This window comes from Grus americana, chromosome 1, assembly GCF_028858705.1.
Source record: "Grus americana isolate bGruAme1 chromosome 1, bGruAme1.mat, whole genome shotgun sequence".
NCBI lineage: Eukaryota > Metazoa > Chordata > Aves > Gruiformes > Gruidae > Grus > Grus americana.
The window spans coordinates 14,544,886-14,563,795 of record NC_072852.1 but is presented as its reverse complement, the minus strand read 5'-3'; the positions used below and the strand labels follow the sequence as shown (position 1 = coordinate 14,563,795).

Here is an 18,910-nt window from a genome sequence, read left to right as displayed (position 1 = left end):
CCCACTGCCCATGCTTGGAAGGGGCCTGTACCTCCTAAGTAATTATTTACATTCCACCTATTGCATTCTCCATTGCAGACAACAGTCTTTACTCATTTCTCATCTCAATTTACTCCCTGTTGTTTTCTGTGTTAAAAAATACTGCACAAGGGGTGAAAGCCCACGGTAACCTCCATCCTGCAGCATTAGGTGCTTTCTGCCTTTAACTGGGAATAGTTGTAACTTAAATGAAGAATCTTGGATCAGAGGAGTGTGAAATATAGAGATTATTATGAATTTTACAAGCTTTTATTTTGATACGGGCAGGTTGGTCTTAGTCACATTTCTTAAATAAGCTGTTTTATTGTTATTAATAATAATATCTTAGTCTTGCTGTCAATGGGAGAAGGATGGATGAGAAATACTGGCCAAAGACATAGCATAAATCCCTCACCTTCAAAAACCAGGTACCATATTTACCCAGAGCAGCGAGGGGATATGAAGCCAATGCAAAAACCCACCAGGAGACCAGCAGGTGCCTGTGCATGGCTGGTGGCACCTGCAAGCCTGCATGGACAGTGTGGTGGGGACAGCGAGAGGCTCCCTCCTGTCCCGGCCATGCTGGAGGCTGCTCAGAGACAGGGGCAGAGGATGAGCAGGGAGTGCTGGTGCTCCTGCTCATAACAAAACCTTTCAGACTAGATGACATTTGGGGTGGAGTTACGGGTAAATTGTGCTTGTATGAGTGAGATCATGCTGGAGCTGGGACCAGGAAGAAATTTTCCTTTAGGTGAAGACTGGCAGGGTCTGGAAGTTTCTTTTTCTTCCTTCCCTCTGATGCACGGGGCTTGGCCACAGCCTTGGCTCCCTGTAAATGTACCCTGTTATTGTAGGGACGTGCAAAATTGTGTTTTTTGTGGTTTTCACAATACCCTGAGTCCCCTTATTTTGCTGATGGGCAGCATTGGCATCGTTCTTCTATGCAAAGATGAGCCTGAAGTGTGCAGGACAGTTTGGGGAAGCACTTTTTGACCCAGATGGATAGGGGCAGGGAAGACAGGTATCTTGTCTGGACTGAATGCCTATTAAACTCTTGCTGGTGGATGCAGGAAACTGGGTCTGATGTCCCAAATGGTCCCTTTGAGTCCTGTGTCCCTGAATATCAGCAGTCCAGGGTCACTGCTGGATTCCCCATCAAAACAGCCTGGATGAGATGGCAGGCTGTGACCAGGCTTTCCCATCTTGCCCTATGAAGAAGGGGTTAGAGGTCTTGTGAAAGAGTAAGAAACAAAGGAGAAAGAGGAGAGAGAGAGGCATAAGACAGGCATAAGATAAAGAAATGGAGGAAGGAGGTGACTAAGGAGGGGCATAAGGCTTCCAAGTGGAGACATTACCTTTTTTGCTTTCCTTTCACTGAATGTCCCCTCATTGCTAAGTGACACACACAGCTTGTAAAGGAAAGGGGTGGGCTGGCTTCACTAACAGTCCTGGCTGCTCTGGATACTAAGCAGCTGGAAACAAAGAAAATTGCCTAAAATTTATCAACATGAGCCCTATCCAAATCCCAGCAACTTCAGGAAGCACTAGCCTGAGCCCTGAAATCTGCTGATAGATCAGCTACCCCCATTCTCCCAAGCTTATTTAGGGAATTATCTCTTGGAGAGAAAAAAAAAAAAAAAAAAGAAAAGGCACTGCTGGAAACTGGTACGGTGGCACCCCAGCCGAGGCAGCCAGCATCCCCTCCTCCTGCAACACCCCCTTCCCCTGCCACCTCCTTTTTTATAAAAGAAGAGTGTTGGCTATGCCTGGCACACACCCCCTCCCCAAACTGACTGGCTGAGTTTCCACGGATGCTGGGCAGAGGAGGCAGGAGCTGAGGTGCGTTTGCTCAGCTGAAGCCCCTCTGGCACAGTCTGGCTTCTCTGGCAAGCTCTTGGTGGAGGGAAGTGGGAGCACACAAGGGAGAACACGTCCTGTTGGCAGTGGCTTCGCCAGCGAGCCTGCACAGCTTTTGCCTGCATGAGATTTTGGCATGAGGAAATTATATTATTAGTCTTTCACTTTTACAAGCATTGAAATTTATGGAGGAGGCACAGATGTTTAAAAAAAACCCCAAAACAAATACCCAAAGCCGAAAAATAAACAACCCAGCTGAAAAGGAAGCCTTGGAGCCAGACTGACTCCTTAGTGGAGCTCAGTTTCCACAGCAGTGGCCCAGGATGCCCGCCAGCCAGAGCAGCGGTGGGAGCTGCCCCATCCCCTATGCCACGCACCGCCGGTCCCTTTCGTCTTTAGAGCAGGATCATGCCACAGTGTGTTTCTCCATCCAAGCTAACGAGGGACATGGCCTTGCTCCGTCCCTAGTGAGCTGCAGCACAGTAAGACGGGAAACTGCAGCAAAGTTTTGCTGGTGGTGGTGAACTCAGGCTCGGTGCAGAGCCAGAGGAAAAGGCAGGTCGGGCAGATGGCGAGGATGTCCCCCGGGCCACCGTGCGCGGGCTCTCCGTCAGCTGGGTGGGAGGTGGGCCAGCAAAGCAGCCTGCACGGACGTAGGGCAGCTGCGTGGTGCCATCCATGTGGCTCACACCTCCGTGGAGGGAACCTTTCCCTCTGGCACTGAAACCAATCCAGGAGGGAGTCCCTGGACAGTGCCAGTTTTGCACTTCAAAAATGCTGGCAGGTAGGCTCTCCTTTCCGATTACATCATGTCACTACCGCTCACCCAGGCTGTCTCTGGGCATTGGTTGGGATCCAGCAGCAGTGTGGTGGATGCTTTAAACCCTGGTAGATTCGCTCCCATCTCCTGATGCTGTGGTCCCTCTGCCAGGCCTGCTTTGTTAAAAATGTATGTTTTTATGAATTATTCTACTTGCCAGTATTTTGTGTTCAGCTGCTCGTTCCCCTTGTGGTCCCCACTGGGTTTGCTCGTCTTCCTGGATGAAGGGCCTGGGTACAACTGTCGGGGGGCTGAAGCCCCCTCCTGGGACCTCCTTTCCCCAGGGACTCACACTGACCTCCCTGAGCTGCAGGGCCCACCTCCGGGGGTGCATGTGCATGTGTATCTGTTTGAAGATCGTAGTGGAGAAGGTGTGAGTAAAAATGTTACTTTTCCCTGGCAGTGGGTGAAGGTACAGGAGAAGCAGGGCTGTGGCTGGGGCAGGTGCACAAGGGCTGGGACAGAGGGACAAAGACAGATGGTCACTGCAAAAGGACAGGGGCTGGAGCAAAGGGACAGAGGGAAGGGACAAAATGATGGTTAGAGAGATAGAAGTAGAGAGGCAAGGGTTGGGACGGAGGGACAGGGACATGGGAGCAAGGAGTGAGCGAGGGCCAGGGACTCAGGTGTCGGGGCAGGGACGAGGAACAGGGGCCGGGGCAGTGGCAGCGGCTGGGACGCAGGAGCAGAGACAGGGGCAGAAGCTGGGGCGGGGACGCAGGGGCAGGGGCAGGGACCCGGAGGCAGACAAAGGGCGGGCAGCAGAGCCCAGCTCGCAGCCCGCGGGGACGCAGCGGCAGCACCGCACACCGGCGCGCAGAGCGAGGAGCGGGAGGAGCGGGCGGCGGCGGCGGAGGCGGAGGAGGAGGAGGAGGAGGAGGGGAGGGACCTTCCCCTCCCTCCCACCCCGACACCGGGGGAAATAAATTATTCCCAGCCCTCGCACTCCCAGCTCCGTGCCCCGCACCCCGGCAGAGGCAGGCGGGGACGGCGCAGCCTTCGGCGGGCACGGAGGGGCCGCCCCTGCCCGCGCCGCGCTCCGCACCGCGCCCCGCTCCCGCCTCCCCACGAACTCCCGCGGGCCGCGGCGGGGGGCAGCGCCCGCCCCGTCCCGTCCCGTCCCGCCCCGTCCCGTGCGGAGCGGAGCGGCGCGGCGCGGCCCCCGCCGTGCCCTGGATGCCCCAGCGGCGCCGGCGGCAGCAGCATGGAGCGGCGGCGGGGCGTCCCCGGGGGCTGGCCCTGCCTGCTGGCCGCCCTGGGTGCCCTGCTGGCGGCGGGCCGGGCGGCCGCCCCCCGCGCCCGCTTCTCGCCCTTCTTCTTCCTCTGCACCCACCACGGCGAGCTGGAGGGAGACGGCGAGCAGGGCGAGGTGCTCATCGCCCTCCACATCGCGGGCAGCCCCGCCGCCTACGTGCCCGGCCAGGAGTACCACGGTAGGTGGGAGGCGCCCGCCGTGCTCGGCGCTGCGCGTCCCCCGGCGGCGGGCGGGAGGGCGGCCCCGGGGGGTGGGTGTCCCGCACCGCGGAGCGGCAGCCCGGCCCCGCGGCCGCGCAGGGGACGGGGTGGGCGGGCGCCCTGGACGGGGAAACGCGCGGCCGTGTTGCCGTGCCCCAGGTCAGCCCCGGCGAGGGGCTCCTCGGGGCTCCCCGGCCGTGCGGGACCGTCTTCACCTGCCCCGGCCGCCGCTCCGCCCGGGCGCGGGGGTCACCGCCGACCGCCCCCGTCGCAGCGGCGCTTCGCCTTGCCCCGGCGCGGCCCCTGCGAAGCGCCAGAGCCAGAGGAAATTCCGAGACCCCTCTCCTTAACCGGCCCAGTGCCGGAGCCAGACCCTCCTAAGTTGCTGGAAGTCTGTCCCCATCCCGCTCCAGTAGCTTTCGGACCCGGCTTGCACCGAGCGCATCACCCTTTCCTCGGTGGCCGTGCGGTGCCGCAGCTGGGCGGCTGCCACTCGCGGGTCACCAAAATGTGTTCTCGCAAGGACCCCGGACCCCGCCGTAGCGCGGCCTTGGCCGGGGCAGCCACCCTGTTGCTCCCCGCGGAGGGGATGCAGGAGCCGCGGGCGGGAGCGGTGGGTCAGGCACTCGCAGGTGGCTTTGGCGATGGAAGGTCGTGCCCAGAAATAATAAACCACCCGCTTTTTGTAAACTCCCAGGCTGAGGAGAATTAAATAGAGTAAGCAAAGTTGTTCACCCACGTAGAGTCTTTACTTTCGCGATGTGCTGGGTGAGGGGCACAGCCCAGGGCTGACCGCGGCCTCGCAGGCAGGTACGCTCCATCCTGCTGTGAAAAACTGCTTTCGGCTGCAGAGTGCCCCTGTAAACCAGCAACTGTGCTGTTCAGCAGCCTCATCACCATTTCTCTCTATAGAAAACTTTCATGTCTGAAACATTTTTTAATTCCTAGCCATGGGAGACCGCTTAAAGGTATAGTCACTAATCCCGCTTCTCTCTTTGTGTCTGCTTGAGGGTTTGCAATGCTACACAATAACATCTAATTCTGCAGTAAGCATTACAAAGTCAGAAAACTTAAAAAGAAATATTTATTTAAGATGCCTTGCTCGGAAACAGATACTGTGTAATGATCCCTGGCTAAAGATGGAGTTAAACTTCTGACTTTGATATATTCCTGCTCAGAATTTAAGTTTTAGGTAAATCACAAAATCGTTGAATCATACGAATATTCTGATTGAATTTTTAATTGTAAAGACAGAAAAATGCAAACACAACAAATATTCATTTTTACAGCATCTAAGAGGTCCGGAAGATTTTGTCTTTGTATAATCTTTAACAATATAGTTTTACCAAATTCATATGAAAGTTTTAGTTTTAAAATATTGGTGTCCTTTTTAACAAACCACACAAGGAAATTACATGACTTCACCAGGTTCAGTTTTTCCTTCGACCCCCATATCTTCCGGCCCATAATACACGCTCAGATCAGTTAAATTGCATTCAACCTGCTGAACCACAAATGTGCAGAGGGAAAAAAAAGAAGCTGGAATTTCCATCCTGCACAATTTTTAAAAATATGGTTCAGACACGCAAATGACAGAATCGCCCCCTTACCTCGCTGCTGCCGTGTTTTCCAGCCTGCAGCCGGTGTTTAAGCCCCGTTGCTGCTCTGGTGAGAGGGGGTTGTGGCGGGCTGCGGGCAGGGCTGCGGGCAGGGGTGCAGGCAGTGCTGCGGGCAGGGCTGCGGGCAGGGCTGCCCGGCTGCCTCAGCCCTGCAGAGTGAAGAGCAGGGGGATGGCGTTTCGCCGGGGATGCTCTTCTGCCTCTCACCCTCTAAAAACGGGGTTTCAATTTTAAAATATCAGCCTGCAGAGAAACGCCCCAGACCTCTCAGGTAGCCACGGGTGGATTTTCCGTCGCTGTTTTGCATCTGACAGAGCAAAACGCGGCGGCTTTGACTATACCTCTGTGCCTCGGGGGTTTTTTTACCGACTCTCACGGGGCGCCTGGAGATTTTGCGGAGCCGCTGCTGCCCTTGCGCCCCGGCTGCGCGCAGCTCCCCCGGCCCTGCGCGCCCCCGCGCAGCCGTTGCGCGCTGCGGAGCCGCCCTGCGCTTCTCCCCGCGGCCAGCCCTGCGAAGGTGCGCGGCGGCCGCCCGGAGGGCTCGGCACGGCGCGTCGGTAAGCTGCTGGGAGCTGCACCTTCCCCGGTGGTTCTGTTAGTCCTGCTGCACGTCTGAAATTTGCACCGTGGTTTGCGCTTTTCCGTCTGAAAGCAGGGGGTGTTGGCGCTGCTCTGCCCTCAGTGTCATCCCTGCCAGCGGCAAACATCTGCCCCGGGGGCTGCAGTTAAAGCATTTCAGGGTATCTTTTAAAGCCGCTGTATTAAGAAAGAATAAAAAACCTGGACGCGTTCAAAGGATCGTACTAATTCTTATGAACACAGAAGAAAGTCCACAGAACTTGAAAACTAATTTGTTTACACAGCACAAGATGTAGGTACACCCCGATGTGAGCCAGCCTCATATCTTACTTCTAACTTGCAATGGCAATTTTTTTTTTTTCAATTTTGTGCATTGATTAAACACTTACCTATGCCAAAACAAGGCAAGGAGCACTGCCTGTTTGCTATGCACAGTGCAGCAGATGTATCCTTGAGCTAAGCACACTTATTCAGTTAGATATTTTGAAATATCTCATTTGAATATTTTTAAATACAACAATTATCAATGTTAAATATAGCACAAGAAAAAAAAATCCAAAGTATACAATCTGAAGAAATAATTTGAAGTGGTCTGGGCTTTTATATAGTGCAGTTTAATGTTATTGAAAAATGCCAGTCTGCACTGGTTGAGAATTTTGCATTTAAAAATCAAACTTTAAAGGTGGTCTTGTGGGGACACAGGGGTGGAGTTCTGAGGTGCAGTACAGAAGCACAAGACAAAGGGAGATTTACATATGTACAATGCAAATTCACCTGCTCAGAGAGCTTATTCAAATTCACTGCTCCAACTCTTCGCAAGTTCCACTGAGGCGCCGTTTTACACTTACTGCCCCTTCATTCAGCAGGGCCAGGTGACAGCAGCATCCAAGAGCACTGAGTTCAAAGAGGAGTGAATTGGATGAAACCATACGCCGAGGGCTGGATGAGAAAAAAATTCTGATTTAAAAAAAAATCAGCCAACAATTTTCTGTTAATTTGTTTAGCTGTTTCTTTGGGCTCTCTGGGTGGGAGTCAAACCACTGTGCCTCCCGTGGAGCTGGGACGCTGGCTCTTGTCCATTTGCCCAACTGTCCCTTGCGTGGCCCCGCACCCTGGGAGAGGAAAGGTATCTGGTGCGGAAGACACTTGCCTGGGAACCAGGCGAGCACGGGAGCTTCTGCAAGAGGCTTCTCTGACACACCAGATCCAGGACTTTATTTCCCTGTGCCTCTGAATTTCATAAGTAAAACGAAGGCGAGATTATTCCCTACTTTGCGTAGTTAAATTAGATGATTGGGATTTAGCACTTCTCCCCTAACCCTTAAAAATACTCCAGATTTGGCCCTATTCCTGCAATCAGTAAATATTTAAAAATACATTCATTGATTGAATAGGACCAGACCTACGCTGCATATAAATACGCTCTTTTATATACAGGACTGCCTTGATAAATCGGTAAACAATTTTATTACCTTTGGCAGACTTTTATTCCTTGAATTAGCTTATTTCAAATTTAATTAGGTCCTTCAGCTGGCAAAGCACTTAAGCACTTGCTCAGATGCAAACTGACAAAGTGTGCCCTGGTTTAATGTAGGCACCTGCTCAGCTTCCTTCCAGCCAAGTGGTGGTCGTGTGTTTGGAGAGCTGCATCAGGGCCCGCTTGGCTTGCTCATAGCTTTGCTGTTTTATAGCAACGATCCTGTTTTGTTTTCCTCCTGGGCTTTCCACTGTAATCTGCAGAGCAGAATATAATTTCTTCAGGAAAAAAATCCCCAGCAACAGTATATATTGAAATTTTTTATGCAAGTTGTTTTGGGTTTATTTCCAATCTGCGGTCAGTTTTGATTATCCATGTCAATTCTCCTTCAGTGCTGAGAGCACGTACCATCGTTTATGGGCAGATAAGTACATGGGAAGTGCAGAAAGAAAAAAGAATAAACTTGACTGAACATTGAGTCTTCACTGCCCTTAATCACATAAAACTAAAAATGAACGGTCAAATGTGTAGCGTTTAAAAAATAGAAACGGATTACCTTTATACCTTATTTTTTCTGATCCCTTAAAATTTTTTTTGCTGTCACTGTGAACAGTGCCTTTTTCCCAAGGTTTCAAATTTAGATGTTTTAGGAACAACTCTGAACTGTTTTCCCATGATTGATTTTAAACCTCATAATTCTGCCCTTAAAATAGTTTTCTTTAATGAGACTTGAGTTTCTATTTCACTCTCCATTGTTCCTTTTTTTTTTTTCCCCCAGAACGGATTAACCTTCAGTCCCCAAATGTTATCATTTTCCATCAATGACTGTTACTATTCTTAGATATACCATATATTGTCTAGAACCATTGCTTTGATAGGTTGTAAAAAAAAGTTTTCAACTATTTGAAGTGGTAGTTAGGCACTCTTTCAGCATTGATAAAAAGTTGTTTAAAGTCTGGCCAATTCCACCTGTGTTTTTAACCGCTGTATGTAAGAAATACAGATCATGACTTAATATCTGTTTTCATTAGGGTTACTTACATTTCTGGTACCCACTTGATCTAGTGGGCATTTTCATTGTAAATTCTTATTGTTCAGATTATTAAAAAATAAAAAGGTATTGGAGTTCAAAGAGAGGGAGGGGAAGAGAGAAAATAACTGGAGAGTAAGTAGTGATGCTGCTTAAGGTGTAAACAGAATTATAAGAGTCGCAGGAACTCAGTTGCAAATACTTCCTCTACCAGTTATGCTCGAGTGTAGAAAACTTTTTGTGAGCTGTTAGACATAAAGAGAGCACAGGAGGCGATGTTAGTGATGGTATATTGGTAACAGAAGAGCAGATTTCAGGCCATGTTTTCCAGCATCAGCCTGAGAAGCAGGTCAGCTTCTTGAGTCTCTTGCAGGGTATTCCCTTAAAAACTTTCATCTCATCCACTTAGACCCTCCTCTGATCTTTGGAAGAATGGAGACTTCCATCAGTTTTTGTTTTAAATTAAAGAGGCATGTAAAAATTTTTGCTCATGGGAGTCCTGTTTGCTTCAGGGATTATTCTGTAAATCTTAAGGGACACTTAAATTAAGAACGTGAGGCTGGCAATAGGTACCAAAAGAGAGGGAGTTGTTAAGAATGGGGAAGCCCCTTGGTCTTCAAGTCTTTTCTTTCCTCTGAAGTCCTTAGCAATATCCTGCAGCTGCACAAGGGTTTCGTAGCACACAACGATGCCATCTGGGGTTGGCGCTCACTAAAAATGTCCTCATCCACCAACTGCCCCCAAGCGCACCCTGGCCATGCTCTGCTGTATTTAGGATTTTCTTGCATAAATGGAACTTTGCAAAAGCAAGAGTGACTTCTGCCTACCGTGGCCTGTTCTTTAGATGGTCTGTTTGAATTTGTCAGATCTGAGCCTTATTTAGTGCTTTTTTGAGTGAATGTGGGTTTCTAAATCTTGACGTTGGCCAATGGATTGTCTGTGTTTCTGAAGCTCTTGTCTTGCCCCAGAGTTCATGTGGTGTGTCTTTGCAAATTTTAAAATGTCGTGCTTTTAAGATCTCTTGACCAGAAATTGATGAAGGATGCCAACCTTAAAACAAAAAGGTAGACAAGGTCACAGCTGACAGTCTCTTACAAACCATGTTTTGCTAGGGAAGACGTTAAATTTTAACGGGTTCAGCTGTCTCGCTCTAATTCCTGGGCCAAACAAGAAGTCGGCAGATGGCTCGGCCAAAGATGTGGTCAGGCATGGGATTGATGAAAGGAGGTAGAAGGTCCACAAAGGCCTAAATGAGCCTCTCTTGCAAATTTGCAGAAGAGATGTAATCTCTGGTCAAATCCTTTCTCCCCCCATCAGGGGGCTGCTCCCCCCTGTGAAGGAGACATGATTGCCCCAAATAACAGAAATCAAAGTCAGCACAGCGTGCCGGCATGACCCACATTTGCCAGGTGACATCTGACTGTAGGACAGAAACGGTATTGTTGGTATTATGGGTCTGCGTAGGGCAGACTACTCTGGGCACGTCTGTATACATTAAAAAAATGATCTCTGGCTCAGTGAGCTCACCGCCCGAGGCCCAGAGCTTGGTGTGAGAGCTGGTGTGTGTACGTGGACCTTTCCCATAGCATCGTGCCCAGAATTGAAGTCAAGGAAGAAAAGAAGCCTATAAATGGTGAAGGGGTGCAAAAGTACTGTTTCGGTGGGGATATTACATGTATTATCTGCTTTCTGTGTTTAAAGGACATATTTTGGAATGTGCAAAATTTATCTGTGGAGTTCATTGCTAAAATCTGTTCATACTAACAGCTTTTAAGTAGAAATTAAAAAAAATATTTTTCTTGTAAATAATGAATAATTGTAATTAGATGTAAATAGATATATGTAAAACAAAGCATGAACCTTGTACATCAAGACCTAAGGTGACCAATAAACGATTTATAAGTAGGTTACTGTGCCGTGGTGGCATGTAGTACGTTTCTCCAATGTTTCCAGCATTGATTATTCCACCAAACCTGTGTTGGTTCATTAGGTAGAACAGGGTGAGACCGTCAGACTGGCAGCATTTCTCATTTTCCTTATTGTTCCCTTGATCCGGATTTTTGAAGGCCACTGCTTCTGAAATAATCTAGCATTTTATTATAGCACAATGCTACAGTATTTGCATATTGACCGGTTGAAGTATGATTTTCAATTTGATAATAGCCGTGGTGATAAAATTGAGATGGATTCAGATGCAACCTTTATTTTCTTTGTGTGTCTCATGCCCCACAGCTGCGGTTTAGATTTGTCATGAGTGTTTGCTGCGTGGAGAGGGAAGGAAACGGCACTGTCTTACCTCTGAGAATAAGCAACCTTTCATACCACTCCTTGTTATGAGAATTTCAATGGTCTCTGATGAAAGGTTCAGTCTTTTTAACATGCTTCCTTTCTTTGTGTTAACATTTCCTGCCTTTTCATCGGGCATGAAAGGTGCACAGAGTGCAAATGTGTGTCTGGAATATTTGTGTAATTCCCACTTTTTTTTCCCCCAGTTGTAGCCTCTGGGATAAACATAGGACAAACTCTGACAGTGCAACTTTTAACATCTGTCAAAGTCCAAGAACAGATTGCTTGTGGAAAAGGCCTTCCCAGTTTGTCAGTCGATGCCTTCTTGTTAAGCCTGAGGTCTTCCTCCATTCCCCCTCCCCTTGGGTCAGTCCTGGAAAATGAAAGTCATAGCGTGTGTCACGCAGTTCACGCAGTGCGGGCTGTGCTGTGCTGATGGACAATGGAGGATGCTGATGATGTCATGGAGGCAGAGAGCCCCTGGTCCATCCCCTTGGGACCTTCTCCCAGGTCTGCCCTCCCACAGTGCCCATGGGCAACACAGTTTTTACTCTTTTCCTAAGGGGAAGAGCAGTGTCATGGAATTTGGGGTGGTGGTGGTGGTAAGATTTTGTTTTGTTTTAATATACATATCTCACTGTTTGGCTTCTAGAATCCTAGAATCATTTAGGTTGGAAAAGACCCATAAGATCATCAAGTCCAACAGTAAACCTAACAGTGCCAAATAAGCTTAAATAAGGCAAAGGCTTAAATAAGGCCACTGGCTTAAATAAGGCAATGTCAGGGAGGTGTGCGTCCTGCTTGGAGAGGGAGCACTGGGGTTTGCGAGGGCCGTTAGGGTTCGTGCCCATTTATTCCATAGTCCAGGACTGGGCATTACTATGTCCTTCTGCAGCTGGAGAGGTCCTGGCTGGGGCTGGAGATGGCACCCAATATCTGGGCACAGGGCCATAGGATCCCTGCCAGCAGCTCCTGCAACCGTGTGGAGCAGCTGATGCCTCCTGGGCACCACAGTGTTTCCTGGGCAGCTGGGTTCAGCTTAGCTTCAGGCAGAGGCACCTGTGGGCTTGATCTTTGTCTCACCAACCGCAGCATCACCTGCGTCACTCCAGACTCCCTTCACTGTAGTTGTTGGCTATTTACCCTCATCCTGCTGCTGTCAGCATGGCTTTCTGTTTGGGGAGACCAGTTGGTGTATGTGGTTTTTTGCATGCCGGTAGCGATCTCCACAATGCTCCCTCCACCTCAGTGGGATCCTTGATCTTCCCGGGGAATCAGGACATCCCTGACTGCTACCTTGTAGTGTTTTCTCACCACCTGTTGTAGGCAATGCCCTTTATGTGAACATCCCAGTCTAGAAAGCAGGAGGTGTCTGGGGGACTGGACATGAGTGAAAGTTGCAGGGGAGCAGGTGAGGAGTTCAGACACTTTCCAAAAGGCTTTTGTTGCAAAGCGGAGGCTGTTTTTCACAGTCTTTGTAAGGTCCCTCTTGCTGTATTTTTTCATCCTGGGAACAAAACAGAAGAGGATGTTCCCTGCTCCTCTCTAGGCTCTTTGATATTGATATTGGTTGTGAGAGTTTCACAAGTGTCTCCTCAGGGGGTGAAATCAATGGCGCTTTTCCAGCCTGTGTCTGTTGAAGTTCAACCTGCAAGAGCCCTGAGCAACAGCAGGTGACAAATCCATCTCCCTTCAGGTGCAGGCTTCACCCTGCACTACCCTAAGTTTTAAAAAACCTCTTCTTTCAGACTTCTACATTGACCTTCTTCATAAAATTATGTGTGCTGCAGGTTTCTGTCTGAACTGTCCAAGTGCTGCCCCAGTGTCTCATGCCCTGGGGTGACAAATACCACGGGGTGTATCCAGCCCCGCAGTGGGACCCGTGGACTCCACAGACCCTCTCTGGGGGGGTGCCTTGCCCCACTCCCCAAGAGGGAAGTGGTGTGCCAACATGGGGGAGAGCCTGTCCCCACCTCCCTGCTGAAGGGCCAGGTGCCAGTGGGGGAGGACATCAGATGGATGGTGGCCCCATGTGCCTCCAGCCCCATCCTTCCTCCCCTCCTCCTCTCTGCCTACTCAGAGGAGGGAGCGGATCCAGGGGACAGTTCAGAGTAATTGATTGAGATGCCCAGAGTAAAATTTGATTTAGGTTTGGTGGATGAGAAGTGTTATTAATAAGCCCAGCCTTCTGGGTGTAGGGGATCAGTCGGCATTGGAAATATTTGTGCAGCCATGTGTAAACCTATTGCCATGTCTCCGCCTGAGCCAGAAGCCTGAGGACCTGCAAACGTGCAGGGTGGTCGCTCCCTTGGTTTTGCAAGATATAGCATGGGGGGGAACTGGCAGTGCCCTTGCTCTTCCTCAGCAGGGTGAGCAGATTAATCATCAGAGATGGGGCTGAAGATCTATCTGTGTTTCCCTCAATGGCATCTACTCACACATACACTCAATTGTAGCTGCTCATTTCCCACAGGAGGCAGGGCCGTACACATCGGGCTGAGAGGATCGAGTTGTAAACCAGACTGAGAGCTAGGAGCTCTAACACCGTGCTTAGCAAAGCTATGATTGCCTCAGATTAGCCAGAGTTATTTATTCCTCCCTGTGACTGCTTGAAGGATAGCTTTGTAAATAAATGGGTATGACCTGATGGAGCTCAAAGACAAGAAGAGGGTCTGCCTGCCAACCCCAGCTCCAGCTGTGGCTGCTGCAGCATGTCTCCTGCTGTCCAGCTCATCGTTCCTCGCTGCCATGGGTGGTCAGACACCAGCACACAATCCTTCCTCCCCCCTCCAGCTCCTGGCCATCGTGTGGCTGCACACAGAGCAGTCCAGCTGATCAAAAACACACAGCGTAAGGGGCCTGACTCTTTACCTCTTTCCATCCCCCTGATGTCATTTCCAAGAATGCAGTAAGATGATCAAAAGCTGGCAAAGAAGCAAAGCCCCAGTTCGCAGAGAGAAATCCAACAAGCAAGCTCCATTTCATGCACAGGCATGTTTCTGGGAGCAAATGCTGTTTTCCCCTCCTCATCCTGCTGCATTGCATCCTCAGGCAGTTCCTGGCCTGCCCCAGCTTGGGTTTGAAGGGATCTGTGTGTTGGCTGTCCACAGGTAGGGTATGTAGGATGCTCCCTGGGAACGCATGGGGAGACCGTGAAAGCTGATGGTCTGTCCATGTGCTGTGCACAGCACAGCAGAGAGGAGGGAAGGAAAAGGGAAAAGGGAGAGCACACAACACTCACTGGCCAGAAGACTTAGAGAAATCTGGGAATATTCCTCTCTGTGGCTGAGAGGTACTTTGCGGTCACAGCATTCAACCCGTCTCGTAGAATATTCATAAGTGAGTTTTACCAATGACACAGAAAATTGTTTTCCTGTGTATGTTGCCCATGCTCTTGCAGAGGAATACTTCATGGCAGAGCTGGGTCTGCCCACGCAGGTCCTGCACCGGGGAGAGCTCTTCTTGCGCCAGAACCGAAAGTGATGAGTAGGTGACCGGCTTTGTACCATCTGAAAACAGCAGCACGACCCTCTGTGGCCTCTCTTCGTGTCAGGCCCTGGGATGTGAGGAGTCATTCATCACGGGGCTTGGCAAGGTCTCTGCCGTTTGCCTTCCACTTTTCCCACTGCTTCCCAGGACAATACAATAGATAGGAAAGAACAAGAAATACAGATAATATTTATCTTTCTGGCTAAACAAGCTGTGGTTTCCAGGCCACAATAACCTTCCAGTGTTCCTATCTAACAGGGGAAATACACTGCTAGAAAAAAACAATCCTCCTTCCAGAATTAGACACGTTCATCTGGACACTGGATGAAATGATTATCGATACCAAGAACCGCAGAGAGAAACAAAACAGCACAAGTGGCCAAGGCAAAGATCCTGCTTTAACAAAGTGCTGCCCAGCCTTGCAGTACAGCAGTTTGTGGGGATACCAGGTATAGAAATTAAAGAGTCAGAACTATAAAGTGCTGTAAAAAAACCTTAGTACATTTGAAAGAAGGGATGTCTGGCTAAACTCCAGCGTTAAACATTTTTGTAGAGCAATTCTTCTGACTCTGGCCCAAAAAGTCTGTAGCTTTCAGAACCTCATTCTGGTTAGTACCGAGATGGAAAACCTCTGGCAAATATTTTTATCTTTCCAATTATTATGGTTGATTTGCTGATGACTGATACCCTGTCAGATAGGTTTTCAACCTGATAGTATTCTTCCATGAAAGACAGGACTCTGTAATTGATTCAGCTGCAATTGCCATGTTTGTAGTGAATTCATTTAAAATCTGGCTTTGCGAAGGATAAAAACTGATAATTTATTTGAGTAGAATTTGGTAAACGCTTTAATGGAAAATGGGGGGAAGTGAAGTATTTGAAATATGTTACTGATATTTTCAAAACAAAGTTTTGATTTTTGTTTTGGAAAAATATCTTAATTGTGAAACTGACTGTGAAAAAAAGAAAAGAAGTTAGCTGCATAATCAGAAAATGAAATGAGACTTTTCTGCTTGAACAGAATTCTTTATCTAATTTTTCTGGGTTCATTGAAGATTTTCATATTGACCTAACTGATATTTTAATTTATTTTTTTGTGCTAAACCCCTCAGTACTTCTCCTTTTGTGTTAACCCAAGCTGATCTTTTTTTCTTTCTTTTTCTTTTCATTTTGGTCACTGAACCAAAAATCGAACAGTTCTACTTCTGACAAGTTGACCATTTAATTTCCGGCCACTGAACAGATCTGATTCAGACAAGTAACCCTCACTTCTCTCCTTGCGTTTGTTCCCAAAATAAATTACAGAATAATAATTCGCTCTTTAAGGCACTGAAGTGCAGTTGGTAGCAATACTGACATTTCCAAGGTAACAAACCCATGTTTTCTAGAATGATACCTGAGGTTGCTATGTGGCTTCTGATGTATATGTTAACCACATTTTCCTTTACATCTAGTCATTGTTCAGTTTTCCTTTTCAGCAGAAATCTTTTCCCTGATTCAGTGTTCAGTAAAAAAGACTTAGAGGAGATCTGTCACTTGGCTCCTTCTGGATGTCTACAGCAAAAGGGTATTTCTGCTTCCAAACTTGAAAACCCATTGTAATGCATCTATAGAATTGGCATTCATTTAGCTAGACAAATAGGCCTTCATGTCTCTAAAATGATCTTTTTTTTTTTTCCAAGGAATAATATTTACAGGGCTGCCCACCTCAAATAGGAATGAACTGCTCAGAGCAGATGTGGAAATTGGCTTTGAGAGATGCAGGTTTATTTCATTCCAGGAAATGATCCCCTGTGCTCTTCGCTGCCGTGCTTTTCCTCCAATATATAGTTAATGCAGAGTGAAAATTACGGAGTTACAGCGGAGCTGTGATGTTTGCAGAATTTGCCTCAACCAGTGGAGATGAAAAGGTGCGGGTCTGGCCGGAGCTGGCAGCACCGGTCCCTCCCCACCCTCAGGCAGCCCGGATTACTCCAGTGAGCATCTGCGGACCTTTTCACTCAAAGAGATGTAAGTTTTGTTTCATCAAGTGGTAGCAGATGTTAGGGAGCTTTCATGCCATTCATCACCGAGGGAAAGCCAATGCGATGGCATCTGGCTGTTTTCTTAGTACAAATTGTTTTCTTAAACTCTAAACTGTCTTTGAGCAGCGGTGGTGGTATATTACACACTGGCTACTCTTATTCTGGGACCTTGCCCAAAACCCCACTGTCCAACTCCCCCCAAGCGCCTTTTTCCCAATTAGTGAGATTACCATAGAGAGCAAATTCTCCTGATATTTGCAACATTTTCCATTTGAGAAAACACATTGTAAAATTAATTGCAGTACAATATTTCTTCCGATTGCACATCACTAACTGCTAAGAAACAATACCGAGTGACTTGCACCGTAACTATTAACCTTTCATTCCAGATTTACAAAGCCTGCACTTGTTGCAGTTACCAAGTATTCTCTACACGCAAACAGTCCGAAACAGGGAACCTTTTCTTTCTAACTGATGTGTTTTCTCTAGAGCATGCAGATTTTTTTACCAGGTGCAGAACTCATACAGACACTAGTAGCATAGTACCTCAAATCTTCAGACTGGCCAAATCGTTGACAAACAAAAATTGCATGCTCTGTCTGACACCTTGGAGTGCTCCAGTTTTTAATGCTCTAGGGCAGAGGAGGACTGTGGTCCCCATGAAGGAGAATCAGTGCCAGCAAAGCCCACAGCTTCTTGACGTATCATGTAATATGAGTGATGAGACGCCTTGGGTGGCAGGACAAGCTTTAGCTCTACTCTCTTCTTGAAAATTTTACTAATTTAATCCTCGAGCCGAACATCTGGATTGGCAGTTTCCATCCATCTTGGGGCAGCTCTGCACTGGGGCAAGCCTGGCCCTGAGGTCCAGGTGCAGAAAGGTGAGGCAGAAGGGATGACCATGGGTGAGGGAGCAGTCGGATTTTCAGCTTACCAGATTATTCCCCTCTTCTCTCCTTTTTGAAAGAGCTGGGCTCATTGCTCAGAGAATGTAGCTGGATCAACAGCTTCCATCTAGTAACGCCCCCCAAAACTGCTAGGCAGATGTATTTGTAGGAAAAAAATGCCCCGGTCAGACGGTCTGGATGACGTTCCAGCTGCGTGCCAGTTCAGTTCTCATCTTTTCTGCTGAATTTAACATGTGTTTATGATGTTTAGCGTGCAGAGTGGTTGTAATGAATTTGAATTAGAGGGGAATCATCTTCTTTGTGCTTTTTTATGTTAAGAACACTGTGCTTTGGTATAAAGAGAGATCGGTGCCTTTGCAATTAGCTATACCAGAATTTGATGGCTTTTTTAGTTTGGGGTTTTACTTGCTGGTACCTTGTATAGGTATTTACCATTGAGGCAAACTAGGAATGAATGATAACAACACATCACGTTTTCTCTATTTCTCTTGAACAGTTTGGAAATGTTTAGGTATAATGAAAGTATAATCATAAATTTCTTTCGGTTATACACTTAAGAGCGTATTCCATGACATCCTTTGTTACATACCTCGCTGTTTTGTTGCTTCTTGAGGTTTTCTGTTGCAGGCAAGCAGATCGCTGCTGGGATAAATAGTTATACATGTTGGGTGGCTAATCATTTAATGTGCTCTTCAGATTCAGAAGAGGTGCAACAAGGAAATATATGCGAGTGGGATGGCAGAGAACTTAATATATATCTCAGGATCCTGGGTATTTAGCAGCTATTTATTATGCTTACTGTCTGTGTCGTGGCAGGCCTAATGTAATTCCTATCGTATGCCAAAAGATAGCCCAACTGTCTGGTGTCTTGAAAATCCCCTTTTAATATCTCCCAGGAAGACCACATTTCTGTGGCTTAGATCTGGCTTAGGTTTGTATGGGCGGGGGCACCTTTTATGTGGTACAAAGCTGGTAATATATTGGGCAGGAATTAGGAATTACTCGAAGATCTCCCAGTTCTGCTTAAAGAAAAAAAAAAAAGAGTTCTGTTAAATATAAACTTACTTAAATGTACCCAAAGGCTCAGGCTCATTTTTACTTTCCAAGAACACAAAGCTGTGGAAGGATGCAAATATAATTTAAGTTTTTCCAACTTGTTCACTGTAGGTTCAACCTTTTGTTGAATCTGTAGCCTGCAAAATCCTGTGTTATTTAAAAAGCTACAAACTGGAACATTTCCCTGTGAGAAATGGAGTACTAAAGAAATGTTTCTCAAACTTAAAGTAGGATTTTTACATATTAACTATAAATATCTTGCAACTGTATGACTTGCTTTTAAATAAAATAA

The 18,910-nt window shown here is 47.8% G+C and overlaps 1 protein-coding gene across 1 annotated transcript in view; it reads left to right on the top strand.

Moving 5' to 3' along the window:
- The first annotated feature begins 3,640 nt into the window (after positions 1 to 3,640).
- The window catches only part of RELN (reelin), a 296,695-nt gene continuing 281,425 nt past the window's right edge, over positions 3,641 to 18,910 (top strand). Inside the window, exon 1 of the mRNA XM_054839620.1 lies at positions 3,641 to 4,128. Coding sequence (XP_054695595.1) covers positions 3,900 to 4,128 — 229 coding nt within the window. The 5' untranslated portion in view covers positions 3,641 to 3,899. The remainder of the gene's footprint in view (positions 4,129 to 18,910) is intronic.